The sequence below is a fragment of the Halichoerus grypus genome, chromosome 13 (assembly GCF_964656455.1).
Source record: "Halichoerus grypus chromosome 13, mHalGry1.hap1.1, whole genome shotgun sequence".
NCBI lineage: Eukaryota > Metazoa > Chordata > Mammalia > Carnivora > Phocidae > Halichoerus > Halichoerus grypus.
The window spans coordinates 88,978,305-89,004,701 of NC_135724.1; the positions used below are offsets into that span (position 1 = coordinate 88,978,305).

The 26,397-nt window shown below is 51.4% G+C and overlaps 1 protein-coding gene across 1 annotated transcript; it reads right to left on the reverse strand.

Annotated features, from left to right (window-relative positions):
• Nucleotides 1-1,411: 1,411 nt before the first annotated feature.
• Nucleotides 1,412-26,279, reverse strand: VPS37B (VPS37B subunit of ESCRT-I). Its single transcript, XM_036073133.2, has 4 exons — nt 26,110-26,279; nt 5,688-5,859; nt 4,214-4,296; nt 1,412-3,435 (listed from the first exon to the last, which is right to left on the reverse strand). Exons 1-4 carry the CDS (start codon nt 26,218-26,220, stop codon nt 2,938-2,940), a joined length of 864 nt encoding a protein of 287 aa, XP_035929026.1. The 5' UTR covers nt 26,221-26,279; the 3' UTR covers nt 1,412-2,937.
• Between the last annotated feature and the right edge of the window lie 118 nt (nt 26,280-26,397).

Sequence of the window (26,397 nt, forward strand, 5' to 3'; positions counted from 1 at the left end):
AATGGCCCCTGGTGGGGCTCAGTGGTGGTGACCCGGACCCCTCGCTGGTGGGACTTGCCGGCGCGGCCACACCCAGCCTTCCCTCCGATGAACCTGACCAGACTCTGACTGTGCAGGCCCCCGCCTTCCCCGGGGGTGCAGATGGCACCCGGCCGGGCAGGCTTGCCTTGCGTGCCCCCCTCCCCCGCAGGTCACCGGCATTTGTGCAAACAGACACGGTGCAGGTCCGAGAAAGACACGTGGCCTCAGACAAGAGTCGCACTCCCTGAGCCCGGCTTTCCCAAAGGGTGAAATGGGCCCCTGCCTCACTCGCTCCAGGCTGGTCGGGAAGTGTGGGTGGGGCTGTCAGATGGAACCGCTGTCTGGTTCTCATTTGTAAGGGAAAACGGCTGCAGAAAAGACGTTAAAAGCAGATGCTCGGCTCCACCAAATACAAACCCGTGAAAACTGCCCTGCCCGGACTATAGCCGATCCAGAGCAGTGTCAGCCCGACTGACGTTAAGTGGTCCACGAGCAAACCTTTACCCGGAAGCCTCGGGGTCTGAGCTCTGTGCGCCCACCCCCCACCGTGCCTCCCTGACCTGCTCCCAAGCACAGGGGCTTGGAGGGGGGAGGCGACGATCGGACAAGGCTGGGCTGCTGAGACGCCCCCAAAAGCACAGCCCCGTCTACCAGGCGCCCCCACGGGAGGCCACAGATTGGGCCGGAAGCTTCCTAAGCAGCCCCTGGGGAAAGAGCAACTATCAGACACAAATTCTCAAAAAAGCAAACGGATTTCTCGGGAGAAGCCTGCCTCTTCCTCCCAGGACCACCCCAGCCGTGTCCCTAGCACGTCCGCCCTGTGCGGGGACGGGCACGGACTGGCAGCCCAGCTGGAGGCTGCAACAGGGACGCTCACGCGGGACTGGTCTTGGCGCTCCTGTTCCGGCCAACGCAGTGAGGAAAGTCCCTCCCGGGGTGCAGCCCTGGCGGGTCCCTCTCCCAGCACCCAACTCCACCTGGGACCGTCAGGCGGGGAGGGGGTTGTCTCGGCTCCAGAACAAGGTCACCCACTCGGTTCTGTCATTACTCGAAACAGACAAGGGCCTGCGTTTCCCTCAGCAGCGCAGTCCGTGCTGGGGCCCCGGAGGACAGAGCCAGAGAGGCCGAACCCAGAGGCCGGGGGGCAGCTGCAACCCTGGGGACACGCTCTCCCACCCTTCTGCCCTTTACTCCTGGCCAGGAGAATCTGGGCAGCAGCACAAAAGGCTCAAACAGTGCCAGGGGCCCCCGGCAAGGCAGACACCTCAGCCATCTTGGGTGGCTTCTCAACTGCGACAGACACAAGTGAGCTTCCCTCTTGGAACTCTGATCACTGAGCATCTAGAACCAAACACGCCATGAACATCCCCAGGTACAGAAATGACAGGACCGTCGTTAATTCTCTCTTTATTAAAAAGGGTCCTCCAGCTTTACAGCCCCGGCTCAGGCATGGCCCTGGAGGGACACGAGGCCAGCCCGGCAGCCCCTTCCCCACATGCACACTGAGCTCACACGTTTGGCTACGCCCTGCACAGGTTGTGGGCATCCCCCGACCTCGGGGTGGGTGGTGGAGGGATGGCGGGAGCACCAATCTCAAGCTTCCCAGAACGGAGTGGCAGGGCAGTAAACCGTCCCCCCCAGCGTTACAAACAGTGATGGTACAGGGGTGTTCACGCCCAGGGCAGCTGAAGACAGAGCATGGTGGCCTCGGCCCTGGCCTGCTGGGACCGACCCCCTGCGTGCTGTCTCAACTGTCACCTGGGCCGGTGCGACCCTATAGGGCCAGGAAGAGCCGGGGTGCGGCCAGCGCGTCCGCGTTTGTCGGCACCCTCCGAGGATCCTGGTGCTGGCTGGCTCCGGCCCCAGCTGAGATGCTGCTCGAGTCCCTCGTCCCCCTCCTGCCCGGAGGCCCCAGCAGAAGAGAAGACACAACGAACAAGCCCCTCTGGGAACATAAAGCCGCTTACAGGAGCTACCCCTCCGCCTGCCCAGCCTGGGGGGCCTGCAGGGGAGCCGGGGCCGGCCCCTCACTGGCACCAGGGGAAACTAAGGCACAGCACAGGCACCCACAGGTGTGGCCATACGCTGCTTGTAAAAAAGGGAATGGCATTCACTTCTCTACTTCAATCTGCTCAAAACAATACTTGCATTTTTATAAAGTTTCCCTGAATGGTCTTGTGTCCAAAAAGTTTCCTTTGCCAATATAAAATAGGAAAATTACGTAGTAAAAATATTGGGGGGGGGGGGGAGTATTTCTTTGTAGAAACCGCCAGGGGCTGGCCCGCGGCGGGAGAGGAGTGGAGTGGAGGGCACCGCTGCGCAAGGCCCAGCTCAGACCCACCTCCTCCGGCCTGGCTGCAACTCACCCAGCCCCTGGACCTGGCCGTGGGCCTAGTGCAAACGCTGCACGGGGCTGTGAAGCATCCAGGTTTGGGGGGAGGGGGGACTGGCAACCCCCAGCCCCAGATTCAGTAAGCACCTTCCAGGCCAGCCCACCTGGCCCACCCTGACCAGGGACTGTGGCGCGCGGCGGGCGAGGCCGCATGGCCTGGACTTTTGCAAACAAAGCAGAAATGATGGAGCATGCTCATTAAATAGAGTTGCAATGGGAGGACCACAATTCTAAGTGGGGAGGGAGGGACGCTTTTCCCCCAGACTTAGGAGTCCATCAACATTACAAGACTTAAAAAATCATACCGAAAACCAACCAACGTGACCATGGGGATGCCAGGCTGAGGCCTTGCACACACAACCTCCTGGGTACAAAACCGGGGGCCTACGGCTACTTACCGCTGACCTACAGCTCTAAAATCAAATGGACGTGCTGGCCCAGGGCACCGGCCCCCTGGTCCTCGCAGCCTGTGTGTGCAGAGCCCCGGCCGGCAGGTGCAGCCTCCCAGGAAGGACGGGGGAGGCTCACTGGAGGATGAAGCCTGGCTGGTGTGGAGGCAGCCGGGGCGGGGGTCTCTGGGGGAGAGCGGGCGGGTACGGAGACACGAACTGTGCGGCGAATCCTTGCTGGGCGGGCAGGCCCAGGCGGGGGGGCAGGGGAGGGCACTGTGACCCTGGGTACGGGAGGGCCTGTCCTGAGCCCATGGCGGTGGTAAATGGCGTGGCCAAGCGTCCTGCAGGCACCGGGGGCGGGGGCGGGGGGATGCGCCGAGGTAGCATGGAGGGGGGCCCGCTGGCCTCCGAGGTAGGGTAGGGCAGGGGCGCAGCGGGCGCCGGCTCGGGCACCCGGGGCAGCAGTGCGGCCGGCGCAGAGGCCTGTGGCAGTCTCTGCCCCTTCAGCACCAGCTCCTGGAGCTTCTCGATTTTAACTCTTCGAGTGTGGGCCAGTTTCCGCTGGCTCTGATAGACCTCGATGAAGGAGTCCAGAGGAAGCTCTCCATCAAGAAACTTCTCTGCCATGTTCTGAAAGCAGCAGGAGAAAGCTGGTTACAGGGACAGGTCAGCCCTCAGGGAAGGAAGCTCCCTTCACCACCCAGTGAGAGGACACCCAGCTTCCTTCCGTCCCCCGTCCCCCGCTCCCCACTGCAGACCCTGGCTGAGCTCAGAGCAGCCCCCCCGCAGCCCCCCGGCAGAGAGAAGGGGAAAGAGGTAGCTGGTCCTGACCGCCCACCGCACCCCCCCGAGCTGCACAAGGCAGCAGGCCCGAGGGGGAGCCAGCCCTTGAGGAAGCGGGCCTCTCGGCAGCCCTGAGCTGCTGAGCTTCGAGGCCCAGAGGAAACCACCCAACCCACTTCCCACCAGCCCTAGTCCGTTTCCTTCCTTCCACCGTACAGAGTCCGTAGGACAGAGCCAGGCTCTGCCCCACCAGGGAGCCACCCAAGCCCAGGGCTGAACTCGACCACCCGGCCTAACCTGGCAACGCGCCGCCCACCTCAGCTTGCTACAACTGCCACTTGTGACCCGGACTCAGGGCCTTATTGCTTAGTGCGGCTCAAACCTCAAGCGCTCAGCGAGCTGCATCTCAAAGGCTCGGCCCCGCCGCGGATTCAGAGCCGAGGGTGCGTCGGCCGCCGAAGCCCTGGGACCGGCGTGGACTCGCAGTACAGTGCGCCCCGCTCGCTGGAGCACCAGACCCACTACAGCCTCCTGGCCGCGGAGGAACCGGCCTACGGGCTCCCAAAGTGGCCCAGACCCTGGCATCTGTGCCCTGGGGCACCGCACCCACGCCGGCTGGCTTTACCTCGGTGTCTTCCTCAATCTTGGCCCCTTCGGCCTGCAGGAGCGCCAGCAGGGTCTCCAAGGAAGCGCTGCTAGACTGCTTGTCTGGAAGAAGCAAGGGGCATGATGAGAGAAGGGGGCATCCGGGCCCCAGCCCCTCAGAACAACATGCTCCCCCAGGCTCCGTGCCATCCTCCTTTCAAAGAAGAGCGCACCTTAACTGGAAAGGTAACAGACAGCTTTCTAGGGAGCTGAAAGTCAAGGCCTTAAAATCCAAGAGAGAAAGGAGCACAAAGGACAAAACAGGGGACAAACTCGGGGCCACACCATGCGTCCCACACCCCATGTCACCGTTGGCCCTACAGAGGGCTGTCACCCAACACACGACGTAACATGAACCACCCCATGCAGATTTCCTTTGTATAACTTACATCAAGTAGATGTCATTTAAGCCTAGGACCTCCATTTTTACGAGTGTATAAACCCCAACCACCACCACCCAGATCAGGATGCAGAACATTCGCAAAGGCTCGCCAGGCCCGCTCCCAGGGACTGGCCCCGAGGCGGCCCCGATGCCCAAGTCCTGCCTGGCTGAGAACTTCATGGGAGCGCATCACCCAGGGCGCGCTCTGTGCTGGCTCCTTCCAGCCCACACCGTGGGTCTGAGATCCCTGTTTCCTTCAATGTCCACTGCGTAGAGACCAGAACTCACGGACCCAGCGTTCTGTACACGGACATTTAGGTGGTTTCCAAACTCCGCCATTACAAACAAAGCTACGTGAACATTCCTGGGCCTGTCCACGGACAGCCCCAGCGTCCATCCCTGCCGGGGGCACGCCCAGGGGCGGACTGGCAGAGTCAGAGTCAGCACAGGTTTCCTTCAGGGAGGTTTTGCCAAACAACTTTTCCCAAGCTGATTTTTACCAAGTTACATTACAAGGTCCGTCCTCCCAGCCAGGAAAGAGCCCCTCAGGCTGGGCCTGCCTTCCTGAGCTTTTACTGCAGCGACGCAGACGCTGGGGGAGTCCTGGTGTCAGACCTCACTGAAGGGCGGGCCTTCTAACCTTTGCTTCACCGGAGCCCCCTCGAAAGCCACGCAGAGCACTCAGGACTCCACACTCGGTTCCTACAGCTCTTCATAAGGACCATAAATCTAAGTGTGATGTTAAGATGGAATGTCCCCATGAGGACTATTTCTCAGCACTAACTCTGAGGGCCTAACGCACAGGAGGAGACATTTGTTAAATACCATGATTCAGAAAATTACCTTTTTTCTAGGTTGTCTGGAGAAGGTGAAATTTTGTTTAAAAAGTGGCTAAGTCTCTTTTCTAAATAGGTGGAATGACTCTGTATATAAACTTTTTCTTTGTGGCCTTAACCAGTGTCTCAATCTGAAATTTTTCCATAATAATACTTCTCTCCTGGTAGCCCAACAGCTTGAAAATGTGCCCTTCCCTCAACTCTTTATTCTGGAAGGATCACCCTGGAAAAGTTACCTAATTTGGTCTTCTTTATCTGATAGGCTTCAAAGAGAACCTGGAGTTCCTGGTATTTTTGGGTCAAACGTGCTTTCAGGGCGTCCAGTTGGGGCTGGTACAGAAGGTTTCTTTCTGCCAGGCTCCGGTTGCTGGCAAGTGTCATTTCTTTGTTGAGCTGAACATTCTGCGTCTGTAAGGAACACAGGATGATGAGAACCAACGAGTGTTAGTTCGCAGACAAGTCCCCCGAGGTTCCCGAGCCCCGCCCCCGGGAGCCCCAGCATCTGCTTCCGTCGTCGTTGGGCTGGTCCCCAGCTGAGACCACATGCAGGCCACTCCCGGCCCAGACTCCAGCCCCTCTGGGTTTGTAGTTTGGACACAGCTCCCTGTTCTTAAAGAGCAAAGCCACTTCCTTTCCAACGATTTGCAGCCGGGCTTTGTCTTGTGACTTGTCAAGGCTCTTTGCTTCGCTAGCCGCGCTGTGGCTGGGATCCCTTATTCCTCCACTGTGCCTGCGGGGATCAACAGCTGTAAAGATTTAGGGCTAGATTTGTTCAAAACCAGTTTCTGCTGCTCCACAGGAAGTTAAAGAATCACTTTTAACAGCAGAGAACCAGCTGGCATGGTGTCAATTCAGGCTCAATCATCAGGCTTAGAGATCAAACACAAAAGCCTGACACCCCCTGGGAACGAATTCCTTTTACAGTGACCCTGCTCGCTCTCCCACGCCCACCTCCTGCTCCTCCTCTGACTGAGGGCAAGGCGAGGGTCCTCCCAGCTCCAGACCCAAAGCTGGGGCCAGGGGGCTGATCTGCCCGCCAGGCATTATTTGGGAGGGAGAAGGCCCGGCGCCCAGGACCACAAGAGTGAGGGGGAAATGTTAGGGTCTGAAAACAAGGCAAAGAATTCCTAATAAAACTTAGCAAAACTATGTTTAAAGAAAACCCCAAATACGTGGGACACCATCCGTACTGGCCAGTGACAGGACTTGGCCACCATGGCCCGCCCGCAACCTCACTGTGTGGACCTCAAGTTTCACAGTGCACGGTCCTGCCCCGTTGTGCTGTTTTCATGCAGCTTTCCTGCGACCCAACGCCAGTTATCTCATTTTCCCCTTGATATTTGCTGCCACCCCACCCAGGCTATTTTTTTTTTTTTCTAAAGATTTATTTATTTATTTGACAGAGAGAGACAGCGAGAGAGGGAACACAAGCAGGGGGAGTGGGAGAGGGAGAAGCAGGCTTCCCGCGGAGCAGGGAGCCCGATGCGGGGCTCGATCCCAGGACCCCGGGATCATGACCTAAGCCGAAGGCAGACGCTTAACGGCTGAGCCACCCAGGCGCCCCCCACCCAGGCTATTTTCGCCATGACTTCCTTCCTCTTGAGAGTCTGGGTGCAGATTTCCCGCTGTGCCGCCTCTGCTTCTGGCCAAGCCCACCCAGGGTGCCAGCCCAGCCCCAGCGCAGCCGGCACCCAGGCACCCACTCACGCGCGCGCCCGAGTGACGTGAGAGAACACGGCAGCAGCTCCGGCCCCGGGGCGGGGGGGGTCCCTGCAGCAAGCCCGTGGTCTGCACCCTCCACACCCAGGAGCTGGGCCCAGGGCCCTAAAGATTAGGCTCGCCTTCAAATGGAATTTAAATTAAGGATTTAAATTAAGATAGAAAATTGAGCCTCTAGCTCAACACTACAAAATTAGAGCAGCAAAAATACTCTCTCCTCTCTTGCTGCTTTTAGCCAGCAGGGAGAATCTGGGGCCCTCGTGTAAACGGGGTTCCTGGCAGCGCAGAGCTCCGGAAGGGCCCCCTCGCCCCCCGCCCTGTGCGCTGTATCCCGAGCTCCTGCACAAGAGGCTTTCCTTCTATTGTTAAGCCATTTGAAAGAACAAACAAACAAACATAAACCTTTGTGTAGTCCACTCAGGAGCACAGCTCAGCAATTTCTTTTAAAACAAAACATGCAACTACCATGCGACCCAGAAACTGTACTCCTGGGCCTTCACCTCAGGGGAAATGAAAACTTCTGTTCCCACAAACCCCGTACGCGAACGTCCGACACAGCTTTACTGGCAACAGCCAAAAGCCTGAAGCCACGCAGCCGTCCTCGTGTGCGGACGCTGATCAAGTGCGCCGCGTCCATGCCGCGGGACACCGCGCAGTCTAAGAACGAATGAAGGCTGGCACACGTGGCAACGTGGACGAGACTCCAGGGAATTCCGCTGAGTGAAAAAAGCCAGCCCAAGGGTCACACACTCGAGGATCCAGTGTGTACAACACTTCTGAAATGACGATCACAGAAATGGAGACAGGTGAGTGGCTGGGGAAGGGCCTCAGGAAGGAGGCTCACGGGGACTGGCTGCTCCGCTCTCCCCTACCCCGACCGGGGTCAACGGCACGGCCGTGAGGGTGGGGCAGGGAGTGACACACAGGATCTCTTTTGTTTCTTACAACCGCTTGTGAATCTACAACGACCTCAAAATTTAAAGTTTAATTATAAATCAAGAAACTGCTGAGGAGTTTCTCTACAACCCCCCTCCCCCGCACGCCGGTCTCATCTGACGGCTGAGAAGGGGCAGGTGTTCAAGGCCACAGTCAGGCCCCCCAGCTCCCTGCACTCCAGCATTGACTCAATCTTAAGTCTTTGTTCAGTAAACATTTACTGGGCAACTCTTATCTGCCAGGTCCTGAGTTAGACCCAGAGCACTGACAGGAAGAGGAGCACTTCTATGGTCACATAAACTCAGGCGTCATAAATGGAACGGACCTTAGCACGCCCTCATCGCTGGGTCCCCACCTGCCCGCCGCGGGAACTTCCGAGAGCACCCCCAGCCTTTTCATGCACCGCCTCTGGAGCTCAGGTCTGCTCTTCCCACGGGCTCCTTCTCACGGTGGGGCCCCAGCACCCATGTCTTCGCGCCACCGGCTGCAATCTGCGAGGAGGAAGTCTGTCACCCTGCTCACAGTCTTCCCCACCGGAATACTAACATCAGCAGGATCTTGGTGTGCCAAGCACCTAGCAGGGATCACTCAGGAAGGATCTGCTGAGTGAAGCAGAGATCCTTCCCCACCCCCCTAAAGCCAGTCATCTGAGGCCAGGTCCAGCAAATAAGATGGATCACATAATGTAGAAGGGGGAAAAGCTGTGTAGGTCAAGCAACAAATGCCCCAAACCCTTTATGCAGAGCAGACAGGCTCCCTTGATAAAGTCTTTTGAGACCAAGTCGGGGGGGTGGGGGGTCTCACACTGGGGCTAAGGCTAATTCTGGAAGCAGGATTTCCATCTTCAGTGGAGGCACGGCTATGAGCAAAGATCTCCGTAGGGACCGTGGAAAGGACATGGAAAGGCAGCCCGAGGTGCCTCACTCTAGCATGCCGCTAAAGGACTGCTCTTCAGCAGTGCTCGCCCACGGTGGCCGGGGCTTAGAGTCACCTGAGGGGAAGGGGTGCTGGTTTGCTAGACCCACCCTGCGTCAGCCAAACCCTCCAGGAGGCCCAGGCACGGGTCCAGCTAAGCACCACTGCTCTGGTCTCCGTATAAAACGCATCTACAAAGAAATTTTATTCTCGCGGGGTCTAAGTCAGGTCAAAATCACGTCTCCTGCATGTTAAAGTCCTAGAAGAGAGCAGCACAAAGCAGCACAGGCTCTTTGCACAGGATACATAAAGGCTGGTCTAAGCTGCCAGCCAGGAAGGGCCAAGTAAAACCAACGGACAGCCATCAAAAGCTGTAATTTTTTTTTATATCCTTTGGGTATTCAGATGTTTTTATGTTAGTAAATACTGGTAAGTTCTAAGTGGCCACCCACAACAACACCCACAGCACTCCAGGGGACAAGGCCAGGACAGTGTGCTGAGTGGGGAGCAGCTCCTCAAGCATCTGATAAAGCCATCCGGACACTCTGATGCACCTCAGAACGCACCCGGGATGCCGCACTAGACGCAGAAAGACTTCGTCCGTAATATCCCTTCCCCTTGCTCCAATGAGAAACGGGGAGGAAAGAGCCAGTCTTGCTCCATCACTTGCAAAGCAAAGGTGAGCTGGCTGGGACGGGCCCAGGGCCCTCCCCCTGGGGACGGCGCACAGCACGCTCAGCAAGGTCCAAGTGGCAGCCACTGTGGGTGACCCACGGCCCAGCTCTCCACCGCCCGTGAGACCGACCCCAGGCTCAGCGTCTGTGACTGGATCCGTGCCATGACCCTGAGGATGCCTGCAGGGGTCACCGCGGTTTAGGAGCCACGTCACAGGGCCAACAGATGCCTGACACTGAAAACCGTGCTGCCGACCTCTGGATGGTTCTCATGAGCCTTTTTCTTAACCATAGAGAAATCCTGTCAGGAAACAGCCTCACTGTGGTAAGGAAACAGTTTTTAAACACATACTCCACTTCAGTTTCCTTTTCTGTTCATAATCAGAGAAAAACGAGATGGCAGGACTGGAGCATGTGGAACACACCGAATTTCTCCAGCCCTTTCTGCCCCCTCCCTCCGTGAGCGGTAACGATGTTCACTCGGAGTTAACAGCAACCTCTCATCCTTTTTTTTTTTTTTTTTAACTTTCCTCTTTCTCCTTGTACATGGTGCTTCAAGTATTTTTTTTTTTAAGATTTTATTTGACAGAGAGACAGCGAGAGAGGGAACACAAGCAGAGGGAGTGGGAGAGGGAGAAGCAGGCTTCCCGCTGATCAGGGAGCCCGATGCGGGGCTCGATCCCAGGACCCTGGAATCATGACCTGAGCCGAAGGCAGACGCTTAACAACTAAGCCACCCAGGCGCCCCAAGAGTATTATTTTTTAATACAACCTGTTAGTATTAGAACCAGAAGAGCAGAGGCTCTAGCAAAATAAGCTGTTTCAAAAAAGGGTGACATAGGTGAAGGGGATTAGGAGGTACAAACTTCCAGTTATAAAGTAAGTCACGGAGATGGAGAGCCCAGCATAGGGAACATAGTAATATTGTCACAACGTGGGAGGGTGACAGATGGGGACCACACTTATCGTGGCGGCCACTGAATCATCTACACACGAAGTTACAGGTCAACTATGCTTCAATAATAAAAATAGGGCGCCTGGGTGGCTCAGCTGGTTAAGCGACTGCCTTCGGCTCAGGTCATGATTCTGGAGTCCCGGGATCGAGTCCCGCATCGGGCTCCCTGCTCAGCGGGGGGGGGGGGGGGGGTGTCTGCTTCTCCCTCTGACCCTCCCCCCTCTCATGCTCTCTTTCTCTCTCAAATAAAATCTTAAAATTAAATAAAAAAATAATAAAAATAAAGGACCATCGACCACATACACGCACGCACATGAAAAAGAAAACGAGGTATTTTGGACATGCTTGTCCAGGCAGAAACGTGAAGACCCCCCTCGCTCTCCCGCTGCTCGCGTTAACACCGAAGGTCCCCCAGCACGCTCGTGCGACACGCTACCTCCCGTGCAGGCCACTCGGGCTGAGCTCGGGCTGGGGAAGTGCAGTCCAAAATAAAGTTGGTGTGGAAGAAGCCGGATATAAACGCCCTGTGGGTGACGCGCGGTGGTCGCGGCCGAGAGGCGCAGGGACGGCAGCGGCCCGCGCCCTGCCAGCCGCGCGGGCTCAGAGGCTTGAGCTGGCCGTGCGGGTTTTCCGCACCAGACCGTCCCGCGGCGTACAGCGGTCTGGAAGTGAGGTGTAAGAGGAGACGCGGGGTGACGACCGCCACTGCTCTGAAGCAAGACTCCCCATCACGGCAGAGAAACCGGCGACGCGGGACACAGACACCCCTCGGACGGCAGCCGGCGCACACAACCCCTGTCCCCGTCCCCCCCCCCCGCAGCGGGGTCAGCCCCCTCCCGCGGGACAGCGGGGCAGAATGACAAGCGACAGCGCGACAGGGCTGGATTCCCGAAACACACAGACTGCAGGACCTCGCGTACAGCTCGTAACAGCCACAACAAGATGCTCCAGCACAGTGGGGGGCTGGTTCTTCCGTTCGTTCATTCATTCATTCATTCAAGAAATACTAAAAAAGCACCTGTCACCAGGTTCTGGGGAGCCAATAACCAGAACAGTCGGTCCTCACGACCCCGAGTGTAGGCAAGCCCTGTGAGCATCCCGCTGCCCAACTCCAGGGGGCGCCAGACCCTTCCCACGGCAGCTCTCAACACAGACTGCATTTGCTCTTCAAATAAATGAAATGGCTCAAAAGAGAAAAAGAACAACAAAAATCCATACAGATATGAACTTAAACACTTAAGTTACTGGTGTGAAAACTACACTCCCGTCAGCACCCTACATGTTTCAACAGTATCTGCTAACATTTATTGAGCACTTACTGCATGCCTGGCATTGTGCCACCTTCTCTTCCTGTATTCAATCCTCTCAGCAAAGGGGAGACAGATTTGCCCCCATTTTACCCAGGAAAGAAATACAGTCTCAGGGAGGTTTAAGAGACCAGCAGAGTCTGGAGTGCCCGTGAGTGACTAGAGTCCTGAGGTTAAGGGTCAGGATATTCTGTCTCCCAAGCGCGTTTTCTACAGGACTGTGCCCTGCAAGACGCCGTGCCATCTACCATCCACTGCACAGAACTGATCGACTCTCACTTCTCTTTTCAAGTTCCAGGATTCACTCACCTCAATTTCTGTTTATATCTTTCATTTACCTTTTTCTTGAGGATATTTTCAAACACGAAGGGAAAGTAGAGAGAGGAGTATAACGAATCTGTGTACCTTGTCCAGGGTTTGACAATTGTGATATTCGCCCATCCTGCTTCATTGATATGCGCCCCACTTTTTTTAAGGATTTTTTTTATTTATTTGACAGAGAGACACAGCGAGAGAGGGAACACAAGCAGGGGGAGTGGGAGAGGGAGAAGCAGGCTTCCTGCCGAGCAAGGAGCCCGATGCAGAACTCGATCCCAGAACCCTGGGGTCATGACCTGAGCCGAAGGCAGACGCTTAACCAACTGAGCCATCCGGGTGCCCCCCCACACACTTTTTTTCTCAAGTATTTTAAAGCAAATTTCAAGCATCCTATCGTTTCACCCTTAAAAAACTTTAGTATGTATCTTTAATAGGCAAGAACTTTACAACTATAATGCCATAATCACACTAAAATTAACAACAACTCTGTAATTTCAACTTCGGCATGTGTTGGCTTCAATTCCTCTTGTAATGAGCTTCTGCCTCATCTGGTTGACCATCTGAAATCGTTTATATAGGAAAAGCAGGATGACTGTTTATTTCCACCACAACCTCCCCCCAGTCTTAAACCAACTTTTAGAAGACTGAGTTAATGATCAAGCAACCTCTGATAATGACTAATAAGCTTTTTTGGGGGGCATCATTAAGTAATGGATTTCTATTTTTTATAGGTTTCAATTAACTGCAGTTAGTAATCTTCCTGATGCTCAAATTGCCCACGGCTGGTGGGAGACACTTCAAGCTGGGTCCCCAGGGGTTGGACAGCTTTCCCGCTCTCTAGTAGAACAAGGTGTCCCAGACCCATGTGTACATTTGCTGCCCCCGATCTGCACCAGCCCTTCTCGAAGAAATACTGGCTCCTTTTGGTGGGAAATTCATTTTTATTTTTCTATTTTCCTCTCCAGATAAAATTAAATTGAAAGCTATCCATAATATAAAGATGAGGCATAAATTAAATCTTAGCTTTTGTACTTCCCTACCAGTAGAAAACGTTAGGTTGCATTGAGACTCTAAATACACCAAGCTTATGGATCAGGTGACCAAAAGGTTGGCATGCGTTCAGCCAGGTTAATCTCTCCTTTTATTGTATTACACTTGATCTAGCTCACCAATTAATCTTAGGGTAAATATCACCAAGATCACATGCAATTTGAGTGTGGGCTTTCCCGTTAAAGCTTAGGTTATTAGAAAGCCCAAATTCATCTTCCATTCAGTGAAGACCTTGCCAATGACAAATTCCCCCTCTCCAGTCTTCCAACTAAATTCAGGCTTTCAGTGGAGCCTGTAATCCAAGCCCACAATATCCCGGAGGTGTGCTGCAAACGTGGCTTAATTCAATCCAAAAGTGAAAAAACTAGGGGCACCTGGGTGGCTCAGTTGCTAAGCATCTGCCTTCGGCTCAGGTCATGGTCCCAGGGTCCTGGGATCGAGCCCCACATCGGGCTCCCTGCTCGGCGGGAAGCCAGCTTCTCCCTCTCCCACTCCCCCTGCTTGTGTTCCCTCTCTCGCTGTGTCTCTCTCTGTCAAATCAATCAATCAATCTTAAAAAAAAAAAGTGAAAAAACTTAACAGTTACAGAGCTGGACTGTTTAACATGTTAACAAAAATTAAAGATCTGAAAACTCAAAAATACAGTGAAAGAACTGTAGAACATTATGAAACTGTCCTAAAATACAACCACCTAGTGGGTTGTGTGAAACCATCTCCAAGGCTACAGCCTACTCGGGAGAGAAAATTTACCAGCTGCTTAGCTAATGTTCCACCAAAACAACCCACTCAACAGAGCGAACATATTAGATTAATAAAGACTGCTATTTTTGATTGGAGATGTCAAAATCCTTGTTGAGATGAAACTTGCTGCCCTCAAAGTAGCAGGCAACGGGACGGAGACTGGAATGATCCCTTCCATATGGCGCTGGCTCGCATCTTAAAAATTAGTATGTTATTCACTTTACGTGCAACTAACCGTAGAAATGCAAAAAGCTAGGTCTGAAAATAAATGGCCTAGTCCCAGAGAAGAATTAGCTTTCTAGTTCTGGCAGGTTCAACACACCAGGGTGCTTTTGTTTTCCTAGAAGACTTACTTCCTAACATTCACAGGGGTGGGTGATCTCCCTACTTCCTGGACTTACGTGGATAATGATGTCAATAAGAAAGAAATATAATAATAGGTGTGACTGGTTCTGATAACTTGTCACATGCTAGAAAATGTTACTTTCCTAGTATCACCGACCTTATAATTCCTGAGTACTCTGGGGGGAGGGAGGAACAGAAGGCAGGACAGGAACACCAAACTGATCACATGTTAACTGCCTTTGTCCCTGTCTCCTAAAGGCAAGGGGCTTGTCACACTCTGTCCTACCAAATCAACGTGGCAGGTGAGCCAGGGAAGCCATCAAGAAGCCCTCAGTCCATATTATCAGAACCAATTAGCTGCTGGTCAGCTGGGCAGTTTCGTTAAAGCCGTAAATCGCTAAACACACACAATTTTGAAGATATACATCTGTCCATTTCTTCATTCAAGGCAAAGGTCTTTTCCAAGAGAAAGGTTCCACTAGCTCGAGTTCCGGAAGTTCTTTTTCATCCGGACCACATCCTTTGATGTGGAGGGTTTAAGACTAGATGTGTGAGGTGAGTGCAGAATCCTGGAATTCCGTTCTCCCGCAGCCTGGTCCATACCTAGTTCACTAGCAAGTTTGTTTCTAGGGCACCATCTTCTATTAACTCTTCAAAGCACTCAGCTCCAATTTCTCTCCTTGTCTTTTCACTCATGGCTCACCAGCTGCCACAGTACTTAGCGAAATAATTACTGTAAGAAAACCAGAATGGACAGGTTCTCAACTCTCAGTAAGTATACAACTGCCGTGTGGGAGCAGAAATATCCAGATACCTGATCATGATCATGGGGAGGGGGGGCATTAATCACTATATCTGATGGTGGGAAATGCCAATTACTGGAACACTCTGGTTAAGTGGAGGGAGGTCAATTAATAGCTCCTACTGTAATTTTAAATCCAGATTACTTCTCCCTTCCCCAAAAGAAAGCCTATGGAAGACAGAACTTCTAAATTCTGCCTTTTTTTTTTTTTTTTAAAAGATTTTATTTATTTATTTGACAGAGAAAGACAGAGAGAGAGCACAAGCAGGGGGAGTGACATGCAGAGGGAGAGGGAGAAGCAGGCTCCCCGCTGAGCAGGGAGCCCGATGTGTGGGCCCAGGACCCTGGGATCATGACCAGGGCAGAGCCAAAGGTAGACGCTTAACCAACTGAGCCACCCAGGAACCCTATAAATTCTGCTTTTCTTATTAGCAGTTTCTGGCCAGGACAAACCACCAAAGCAATCGTTTGTTTAGTAAGAGCTGAAGGGTTTTTTGCCTTTTCTCTATTTCCTTTTAACCACAATTTACAAGAAATGAATGTATAAGAATTTTCTGGGACAGTCTTTACACAAGTGCAAATACAAAAATGCCTAACCAGGTGGATCCTGGCTTACGTGTATTAAGACTACAATCTTTTGACAATTTTGCTTTTACACTTAAAATACATCATGATATAAATTTTCCAACACCTGAGTCAAGAATTCAGTTTAGTGGATAAAATTTACTCTCACATGACTGAAATTATTCATCTTCTATTCAGTATGAGAAAATGCTATTCTAATTGTGGGATTTCTTTAGTACAGGGGTAGAGAAAGGGATTAGTCAAAGAAGAATCAGTTACCCAGAAATTATTCTACTTAAATTTCTTTCTTTTTTTTTTTAATTTATTTGACAGAGAGAGACACAGAGAAGAGGGAACACAAGCAGGGAGAGTGGGAGAGGGAGAAGCAGGCTTCCTGCCGAGCAGGGAGCCCGACACAGGGCTCGATCCCAGGACCCTGGGATCATTACCTGAGCCGAAGGCAGCCGCTTAAGGACTGAGCCACCCAGGCGCCCCTCTACTTAAATTTCGTAACAAAAAATACCTACAATTTTATTTGATGTTCTAACTAAAAAACTGCCTACTTAAGACTTAAAATATCAATTTTTAAAAAAATGATTAACAGATTTATGTTCAAAGATGTTAATCACAACATAATATGATAGCAAAAAAAAGCACCTAAATATCCATAAAGGGAATGATTACATAAATTAGGACATATCCACATGATCAAGTATCATGCAGCCATTAAACTGCATGGGGCACCTGGGTGGCTCAGTCAGTGGAGCGTCTAACTTTGGCTCTGGCCATGATCTCAGGGTCCTGGGATCGCATGCATGCACACGCTCTCGAGCTCTCTCACTCTCACTCTCTCTCAAATAAAATCTTAAAAAAAAAAAACCCAAAACACTGTCCTATAATAATATTCTGATAAAAAATAAGAAAATGACCAGAGTATAACTTTAGGTTAAAACACACACACACACACACACACACACACACACACACACACACACACAGCAAACAAAAAACTCTCTATACAGAATGATCCCAGTGGGGGAAAAACAAGAAAAAAAAAAAAGCAATATAAAATGTTAACAGTATTCCTTTTCTCTCTGGGTGGTGGTATTACATGTGATTATGTTTTTCTTCTTTATAATTTTCTATATTTTTAAATTTTTCTATAATAAACAAAAAAATTTTTAAAGATTTGATCAATTGGAATCAGAAATTTGAAATACTATATACTCAAAACAAATAAAATAAAATACCATATACTGCCTGCGTTCTTCAACAGAGTATGTGAAAGGAGACCAGCCACTGAGGACACAGAGGGGCGCTGTGAATATCAAGTAACTACGGGACCGTGTGTGAAACAGCTGACCCACGGGCGCTGGAAGCAGATGGCACATTACCCCCTAAATAAGCACTTGCCAAAGCATGCCCCAGGGAAGCAGTCCCATGAGTTCCATGATCAAGTAAGTTTGGGAAACGCAGCAACGTCTGCCCCCCCAGAGCTTCACCACACACCCTGGTAGTAAGTACCAAACAAAGCAAAGCAAAACCTTTTAACACTGGTTTCCCAAATTTATTTACCATGGAACTCCTTTTCATGTAACCACCACTGACATGCACAGAGTTAGCGCCCCAAGGACGGCTAAGGGAAATGCTACCCTGAAGCAAACAGCCCCAGCACCTTATTAAACCGGCCACGGCCTCCATCTACCGGGCACTCAGTCCTGCCACAGCCCGAGCTCAGCAGCTTACAAACATCTTCATGGTTGATCCTCCCGACGCCTCGTAAGGCCACTGTTCTAATGCACCCGTTTTAAAGACGAGGGAACGGACATTTAGGGAGGTTAACGGTGCGCAGGGTTTCCTAGCAACCCAAATCCCATCTTTAACCACTATGCTTAAGAACCGACTTTACGTTTTTTGTGAGGCTTTTTATAACTTTTGCCTCCTCTTTATCATTTATTTCCAGATGGTGTGAGTGGCTCTGTTAGTTTTTCCCTATACCCTTCAAAAATCTGCCTCTGACAGACAAACCATATGACCGAGTGTGTTCCTATTTGAATTGGGTACAAAACAAGACTCCCGGGCCTGCGAAGAGCCTGGTGTGAGCCCTCGAGTCAGTGATTTTGGGCTGCCCCGAAGGTCTTTGTTATCAACCACCTTTTGGCCTTCCAGCTGATCTCCCTGCTTTCTGGTCTTATCCCCTCAAATCCACCCCCACCCCCACCAACGGGGCTGCCCAAACCATCCATTTAAGTCACAACTGTGACCGCAGCACTCCCGTGGCTCCCTCTGCCAAGAGGATCAAGCCATCTGGTCTCGCCTGCCTCTCTGGCCTCTTTCGGTCCCTCCAGCAAGGCTGAATATTCCTGTTGTGCACCCCTCTCTAGGTTTTTCCTCTGTGTCTGTTCCGGCTGTCCACCCCCATGCCTGGAAGGCCTTCTCCCTCATTACCTGGTTAACTCTTCCTTTGAATCACAGCTCATGAGTCATCTCTCCTCCAGGAAACATTCTCTGCGGATCTCCCCCAGCCCCACAAAGGCCTGTTGGGTCCCCTCCCACTACTGTCCCCATCACTACTGTTTCACACATCCAATATTTGTGAAGACTGACTTTTGCATACCTGCGAAATCCTAAAAGAGGAAAGTGAAGTGACTTCGTGGCTTCCCATCCCCAAGGTGCTCCATAAAGGCTGAGTAATGAATAAACTGGCTCGGCCTTAGCTGTGTTCACACTGACGAAAGCTGCTGTCCGATGGCAAGCATTAGTCAGCGCTTACTCTGTCCCTCTGCCAACCCAGGGACCGGGCACCGGACAGGAACAGACCCTCGAGGTGCCACTCTTGGTGGCACCACCTTTGGTGATAATGAAAGATCGGACTTGAAGGAAACATTAACTATGACACTGCTTGTAACAAGCTATTCAAATATCTGCTTTTCACATCAACTCTTTGGCAGAGTCATGAACAATATTCCTCATAATTCCATGAGAAATGCTTTCAAAAGCTTTCTCTTGACATACTGCAACATAACCTAGGACAAAGCTGCATCTACTGCTCTGCTTTCATTCTTCCCTAGGAACCAATTCTACAAACTACTCTCCTCTGCCTTTTCACCACTAGGTAAGACAGTTTTCCCTAATGACGGAATCTGAAAAACCCACATAGCAGAGGGAGGAAATAAACCAACTCTTGTCTCAGCACGTTCAGAGAGCCAGTGATTACATACATGAACAGTGGCTGACACACAGGTCGCTGGAGAAAACCCTGCCCTGCATATTTGGCATAATCCCCACAGCAACATTCTACTACAAATACCATGAGAAAAGCCAAATACTGATCTTCCTTAATTTACAATGGGGTTACACCTCGATAAAACCATCATAAAAAATATCATTAAGTCAAAAATGTATTTAATATACCCTAACCTAGTGAACACCATAGCTTACCCTAGCCCACCTTAATTGTGCTCAGAACACTGACGTGAGCCTCCAGTTGGGCAAAATCATCTACCACAAAGCCTATCTCTTTTAAGACTTTATTATTTTCTTAAATTGTAAGTAGGCTCCATGCCCAACATGGGGCTTGAACTCACAACCCTGAGACCAAGCATCGCGTGCCCTACCGACTGGGCCAAACAGGCGCCCCAACACAAAGCCCAGTTTATGACGGAGCGCTGACGATCCCATGTAATCTCCTGACTACCGCACTGAGAGTGACAAACAGAACGGCCGTCGGGGCGCAGGTGGCGGTCAGCATACCGGTTGTTGAACCTCATGATCATGTGGCTGACGGGGAGCTGCGGCCACTGCTCAGCGTCATGGGAGAGGATGGGACCGCAGATCATGAGCCCGCGGCAAGACACATTCAAAATTCCAAGTACGCTACCCACGGAACGCACACCGCTTTCACACCCTCGTCAAGCCCAACAGTCGTTAGGTTGAAGCAGCGTAAGTCAGGGTCGTCTACAAACAACAAAGTTGGCTTAGCTCAAGAGCACATCGGTTCTGCATGACAGATGAGGTTCAAACAGTTCAGGTTCCTCTTTCGGCTAGTCTGATACGGTCGGGACAAACCCTACAACAGGATGTCGGCTTGTCTATAAAACACCAGCCTCCTTTCTCCCTGTGCTCCTCCCAGCCCGCTAGTTACTCCTGCTGGCCTTTCAAACTTCTAGATTCTTCCTGAAGGAAGTGGGCCCCGAAATCTGTCTCAGCTGACTGTTGCCAAGCTCTCGAGCCGTATTTCCAACTGCTGCCACACAACGGTCCTCCCTGCCCCGCACTCTCGGGCTGCAGAGTCTCGGGGAGCCTCCCCCCGCCCCCCTCACTCATTTCCACCTGCAGCCAGTTAGCGCCACTCACCCAGCAGCACCTACATGCCAAGGCCACAAAGACACACAGGACAAAATGGAGCCCCTGGACTAGCCAGGGACACAAGGAAGTAAATGTGACTTACAAAACGTGTGACAAGTGCCACGGAAGAGGTATACAAAGGAGTGAAGAGACCATGTGTCTGTGACTGAGGAGGTGGGGGGGGCACGTGGAAGGAAGGCAAAGCTGGTGAGGTTGGCGTCCCCTCTCCCAGAACCCCAGCTCAAACCCTGGTTTCTCCTTACCACTGCACTTCCACCCTGGCCTTTCCTGAACCCTCCCGCACTCACCCAGCCCATACTCTGCTGCCAAGTTAACCTCCTAAAGTGTACTTCTGATCATAGTGCTCTTCTGCTCCAAAAAGTCGTGGAAACTCACTGCTACCAAATTACCCGCCTTCCACTCACTCGCTGGCACTCTGCCCGCTCTGGCCTTCGGTCATTTCCCTACTCACGGGCAGATATGATCTGGCAAAGGAGATGGCAACTCACCACTCATAAAGCCTGTCCTGTGCCTTCCTGCTCTGGGCCTGTGCTTTTGCTGTCACGTCCTCCTGATTCCCCATGTTTCTCTCTCAAAACCCTACTTAGAGAAATAAATATCTAATTCAAGACCGTGGCTGGGGGTGGAGTGGGGTGTCATGCTCAGGATGGAGCACAAAGAGGGCTTTTCACTGGGTAGGCAGTGTTTACTTCCTAAGCTGGTTGGCAGGTGCACAGATACTCCTCACATTATTCTAGACCCTCTTAGAGGTATTATTGTATTTGATCATTTATTTTCTTAAATCTTACCCACCTACCAAAGTCTATCTCTTGCACTAGGAATCTAACTACTCTAGCCAGAGAGCCTCTTCATCGGACCTTCAATATCATTTACAATTCACATGTGGCTCTTCTTCTTAGTCTCTCTTTTTAAAAAATTGTGATAAAATATAAACTATACCATTTTAGCCACTTTCAAGTGCCACTTTTAAGTACATTCACACTGTTGGGTTGGGCAGCCACCACCACCATCCATCCTCATCACGTTCATCTTTCCAAACTGAAACTCCCTACCTCTTATTCTCTCTTGCACTGTAAATGTCTGCGTACTTGGTTTCTTCCCGAAATCATAATACGGGGATTATGCCCTATTCGTGTTTCCATCCTTAAAATGCCTCGCACGCAGTTAGTGCCCCACAGCTGTGGAACTGAAGTGGAATCTTCTTGAAATAGCAGCAAGGATATGTAGCCTTTTTCGTTTTAGCAGTAACAGCTGATAACAATTTCCTGAGTGCTCACTGTGCTAGGTGCCGTACTAAGCATCTTATACACTCATTTAATCCACCCAACCAACCCGATGAAGTAGGTTACTGTTGTCATGCCCTTTATTTGCAATGAGGAAACTCCACTCGGGAAGACAATACTTGCCAAAGGTCGCACAGCTAGTGTCAGAAGTCGGTTCTGCACTACACCACTCCCACTGCACTTTTAATCTATGCAAAAGAAGTAGAGAGCAATTCCATAGGCGGTCAGATTTCACCCAAGCCAGCCAGTCTAACAATTCTGAAAATCTCCTAAGCAAGCACGGGGGCTGGCCTCTACGGAAGCCCCCCGGTGCCAAGTACTGCCTTCCCCTGCTACTGCACTGGGCCTCACAAAACCTGCATGGTTACCACCCTCACTTCACGGTGGAGGAACTGAAGCACAGAGAGGTTAAGTAACTGAAATGAGCACGCACGACTCTCAGCTATGCGCTTTCCATGAAATCTTTTTTTTTTTTTGGTAAGCTCCACCCCCAACGTGGGGCTTGAACTGACGACCCCGAGATCAAAAGTCATATGCTTCACCGACTGAGGCAGCCAGCCGCCCCTTTCCACAAAAACTTTTAAGATTTTATTTATTTTAGAAAGAGAGAGTGTGCACAAGTGGGGGGAAGGGGCAGAGGGAGAAGAAGGCTCCCCGCTGAACAGGGAGCCCTGGCGGGGGGTGGGGGGTGTCAATCTCAGGACCCTGGGACCATGACCTGAGCCGAAGGCAGACACTTAACCGACTGAGCCACCCAGGCGCCCCTCCTCAAAATCTTAATGCCTCCTTTAAAAAAAAAATTGAATTTCAGAAAATATTCTCAGGCACAGTAATTTTTTACTCAAGAGTTAAAATAATAAGTCCATGGAAGAGAAGACTCAAACATAAAAGTTGAAGCCTTTGTATACACAATGCCTGCACAACGAGAACAGAAACAAACTCAGTAGCAGACACTCCAAGAGTTTAAATCCTAACTTCCCAAAACCAGTCCCACCAGCGCTCAGTGCCATGTTGAGGAAACAGTCCCTGGGTTTAAAGCAAGGTCAGGACATTTCAATGAGCCGTTATGATTCATGCAGTAGCCCTGCAGCCCCACACAAATCACACCAGAACACGCCTTAGGGAAACAGCTTCTCCCAGACCAGACTCTTTCCACAGAACGATCTGTTTCTCAGACCCTCAGCGTTTTTGCATGTGGGCATTTTCACTTGCCAAAGGAACACAGGTCCTGAATTTGAACCTTCGTGAGGTGGAATTATTAGTTAACATCAACCAATCAATCAACATTTCCTCAGAAAGTGCACTGGGAGACATGACCCAAGAGGTGCGGGTTAGCTGCCTAATCCCCTAAGCGACAGTTCCTTTTAAGGGAGTGCCCTGTAAGTCCAATGGGGTTAATGTGGACGAAGAGAGAAAGGCACATTCCATTGCCATGTAAAAATAACTTTAAATAAAAATAAAATGTGTGCATATGAAATGACAGCCCACAGGAAAGGAAAGAGCAAAGATCACTGGGATGGTACTACATTTAGGGAACTGCATAATGGACAGGAGGAACAGGAAAAGATAAACACACAGGCACTGAAAATGAGACTGTCTATAGCTTCAACATGATTTTAATGTCTTGAGCTGCGCTAAAGCTCACACACCACAATTAAAACAATGTAAGTGAAGTATAATGCACAGCCATATTCAAACCTAACAGCGAATGCCTTCAAAACCTAGCCACGCTTTCCGCCACAAAACATCCCCTCAAGGCTTGAAGAAGTCTTACTCTACAATTTAAAACACTTCCTTCTGCCAATTAAAAAAGAAAAAAAAAAGCCTTTGGTTCAGATGAAGAGATTCTATGCTGGAAAAGGCCTGTTGCATTTACGGTCTCATCCTAGACCTACTGAGACACACAATCGTTTTGACCATAAAAAGGTAAGATGTTTCTTAAGCTAATGGCAAATAAAAATTTACTTAATATTCCTGAAACAAGACCCTATTAACTTGTCAGGATGACCTGCTATTAATGGCTGTCAGTACCTTTCCAAAAAACAATGACTTAGCTGGTTATTAGTAACTGCAATTAGTCTTGATTGAGCAGTAACTATATGCTGTGTTAACACACACTATCTCACATAATCCCCACATCGACTCTATTCTTTCAGCCTTCAACAGATGCTCAGAGAGGTGGATTAACTTGCCTGAAATCACACAGCTGGCAAGTGGCCAAGTCCAGCCTGGAGTATTTGATTCCAAAGTCTCTAAGTTCCCTTTTGGTCAAGAGAGGACAGTTTACAGAGTATTTTCTTCTGTGTCTCACAACCACCCCGAAATAAGCCAATAAACCAATGCGTAACATTAACAGCTGAGTCAAAGTACCATGGCCAAAATTTTAGTTATTCATGTTCTACCCGTTCCCACAGAAACACGCCACATGTGACCAGGGGAACAGGATTTGCTAAGTGTGACTGTAGCTGGGTGAGCTGCTTGGCTGAAGTATTCTGGTCTTCTAGATCAGTTTCCTCGTTTTAAAAGCACTACACCCTGAAGAACAAACTACTGCTGAGTAAGTTAACTTGAATTATGTGGTCTAATCAAGGGCAGTCGGTGAGTCCTCAGTATTTGTATAGGATACTCTGGTAAGACGGTCACCTTTACAAAAAAAAAGCAACCAACAAAGTTCTGCTAGATTAATTTGCCTTTCCCTTTACGTAATCATCTCCAGTTTCTTGGGTAGAGGAAACAAGTCATGCTGTCCCTAACAGCCTCGGAGTCAGAATTACTTGACACTTTCTACAATCTTCCCTCCACTAAAAGGCAGTTTATTTCTATTAAGGTAGAATATAAACAATCTAACTACACCAATATAAATACAGTATTCCGTTCTTACTGAAACAGAATGGTCACACAGCAAAATAACTTGTAGGTGGTATTACACATTAGAAAAATATACCTGTCATTTTATTATTAAACTAGAAAGATGCCTGCTGACATACAACAAAAGGTCTCCCAGCAACTAAAAAGCAGAAAAACTAAGCAAAGATCTTCTTTCTTTAGAGACGTGAAACTCTTTCAGTCAAGAAAGATGGATTTTGTCACTTACTATTCTCTAAAATGGAAAGTGCCACATGGAGACCATAAATGAGGGAAACTGCATCTCGGAGCAATGTTCTATGTGCCAAGTTACAAAGCCCGTGAATACAAGGGGTGTATTAATGGAGAGACTGATACCATCTTACTACAGTAGCCTCTCTGTAGCTCAGGACAATAATCTGTTGAGGGTTTTCCAGTCATTTTGAATGTGCAACCTCCATACAAGCCCCCTTTCAAGGAAGCTTGGCTCAGTGCTGAACAATCCCTCTTCGGAAAGAAAGCCAAAAGCCCCCACTCAGGCTTCTGGGTGAGAGGCTCAGCCCCGTAGGCGTGGGAAGGCTCAGACTTGGGAGACAAAGAAGTAGGAGTGCTAAATGGGCTGCGGAGAGCTGGGATCAGCCTGGGTCCACCTGCCTGGAGGAGACCCAGACCCGCAGGATGGGACATTCAGAGAAAGAGTCCAAAAAGGCTGGAAAAAGGAGAGACCTACACAGTGCAAATCCAAATCCGGAGAGCAAACCATGCCACAAAAGATCCAGTGACATAACTAGAAAGAGGGTGGCCATATCCTTCCAGAGACTGGGCAGGACCTCAACTATCAAAGAGGTGGGGATTGGCTGTCAGCCCCCCAACCCCTGGTTTATCTTCTCCCCCAAAAAATAGCTCCAGGAACTCTCACTGGCCCCAGCAGGGTAGGACACCGGGGCAAAGCCACCATACTAGATTCCCATATTCCCTGCTTTCACAGAAGGGGCAACTTTATGGAGAAAGGGATTCCTGCTCCCACCCACCAGACCAAGGAGAACCACCTGGGATGGCTCTGCTAGGGCCACTTCCAAATGAACGGCAGACCCCACAGGGCCCCTCCAACGCTCTTGGGAACTCTTAGATACACGGACCCCTCAAATCTTAATCTGGCTAAATCCGTGGCCTCGCGCCTCCCACAACCTCAGAGACGCTGCCCAATCCTAAAGTCCTCTCAGGCTGAGGCTCAGCTACAAAGCCTCAGCCCCCAAACACCCATCCTGGAAATGGCAACCCTAAGACTCCTATCCAGCTAGTCCACTCAGCCCCTGAAAACCTATTCGCAGACCCCAATCCCTGCCTCAGTCCGCCTGTACCTCTCAACCCTCTCCTCAAGCCCCTCAACCCCTGCCCAGACCTAGCCCTCGGCCCCCTCCGTCCGGTCTCAGTCACCTAGTCCTCCACCACAGTCCCCTCTACCCTCTCCAACCCAGTCTCATCCCAAGTCCCTCCTCGTCCCACCAGACTCAGCCCCAGCCCCCCGAGCCCCCAAATGCCCGTTCCAGGCTCTCTAATCCCGGCTTCATTCCCAGCCTCCGCGCCTCAAAGCCTCGCCTCGAACCCGATCACGCCTCGAGCCCCGTCTCAGGGCGCTTTCCCCCCACTCAGCTCCAGCTCCGTCCCCTCACCCCGACCCCGTCTCAAGCCCTCCCAGGCCTCGACGCAGTCCTCACCCCACTGGAGGCCCCGAGATCGCCCCCGCCTCCAGCCACCTCCAGCCCGCCGCGGGCCCCCGACCCCGCACGCCCCTCCTCGAGGCCCCGCCGCCGCCGCGCGCCCCCGCCCGGCTCACCTCCTCCATCTTCTGCACCATCTCCGTCAGCTGCCCCTCGTCCTCCAGCAGCTCGTTGAGCTGCACCAGCGACAGCCCAGCAAACCGGGCTTCGCTCCCGGCGCCCGCCATCCCCGCGTCTCAGCCGCCACCGCCGCTCCGGCAGCCAGTCTCCGCCGACCGGAAGCGCCGCCCTCAAGGCCCGCCCCCGGCGGGGGGGGCACGTGACGCCATCTCTGGAGCATGACGTCATCACCGCGCGGGCGGGCGGACGTGACGTAGGAGGCTGGGCCCGGGGCGAGACGTGAA

Bases quoted from the DNA above. Each gene is read 5' to 3' on its own strand.
- VPS37B (XM_036073133.2), bottom strand. From the start codon at position 26,220: ATGGCGGGCGCCGGGAGCGAAGCCCGGTTTGCTGGGCTGTCGCTGGTG. The intron at 4,297-5,687 runs GTAACTTTTCCA...TGCTTCTTCCAG, and splicing joins GATAAAGAAGACCAAATTAG to ACAAGCAGTCTAGCAGCGCT. The intron at 3,436-4,213 runs GTAAAGCCAGCC...TGCTGCTTTCAG, and splicing joins AGATTGAGGAAGACACCGAG to AACATGGCAGAGAAGTTTCT.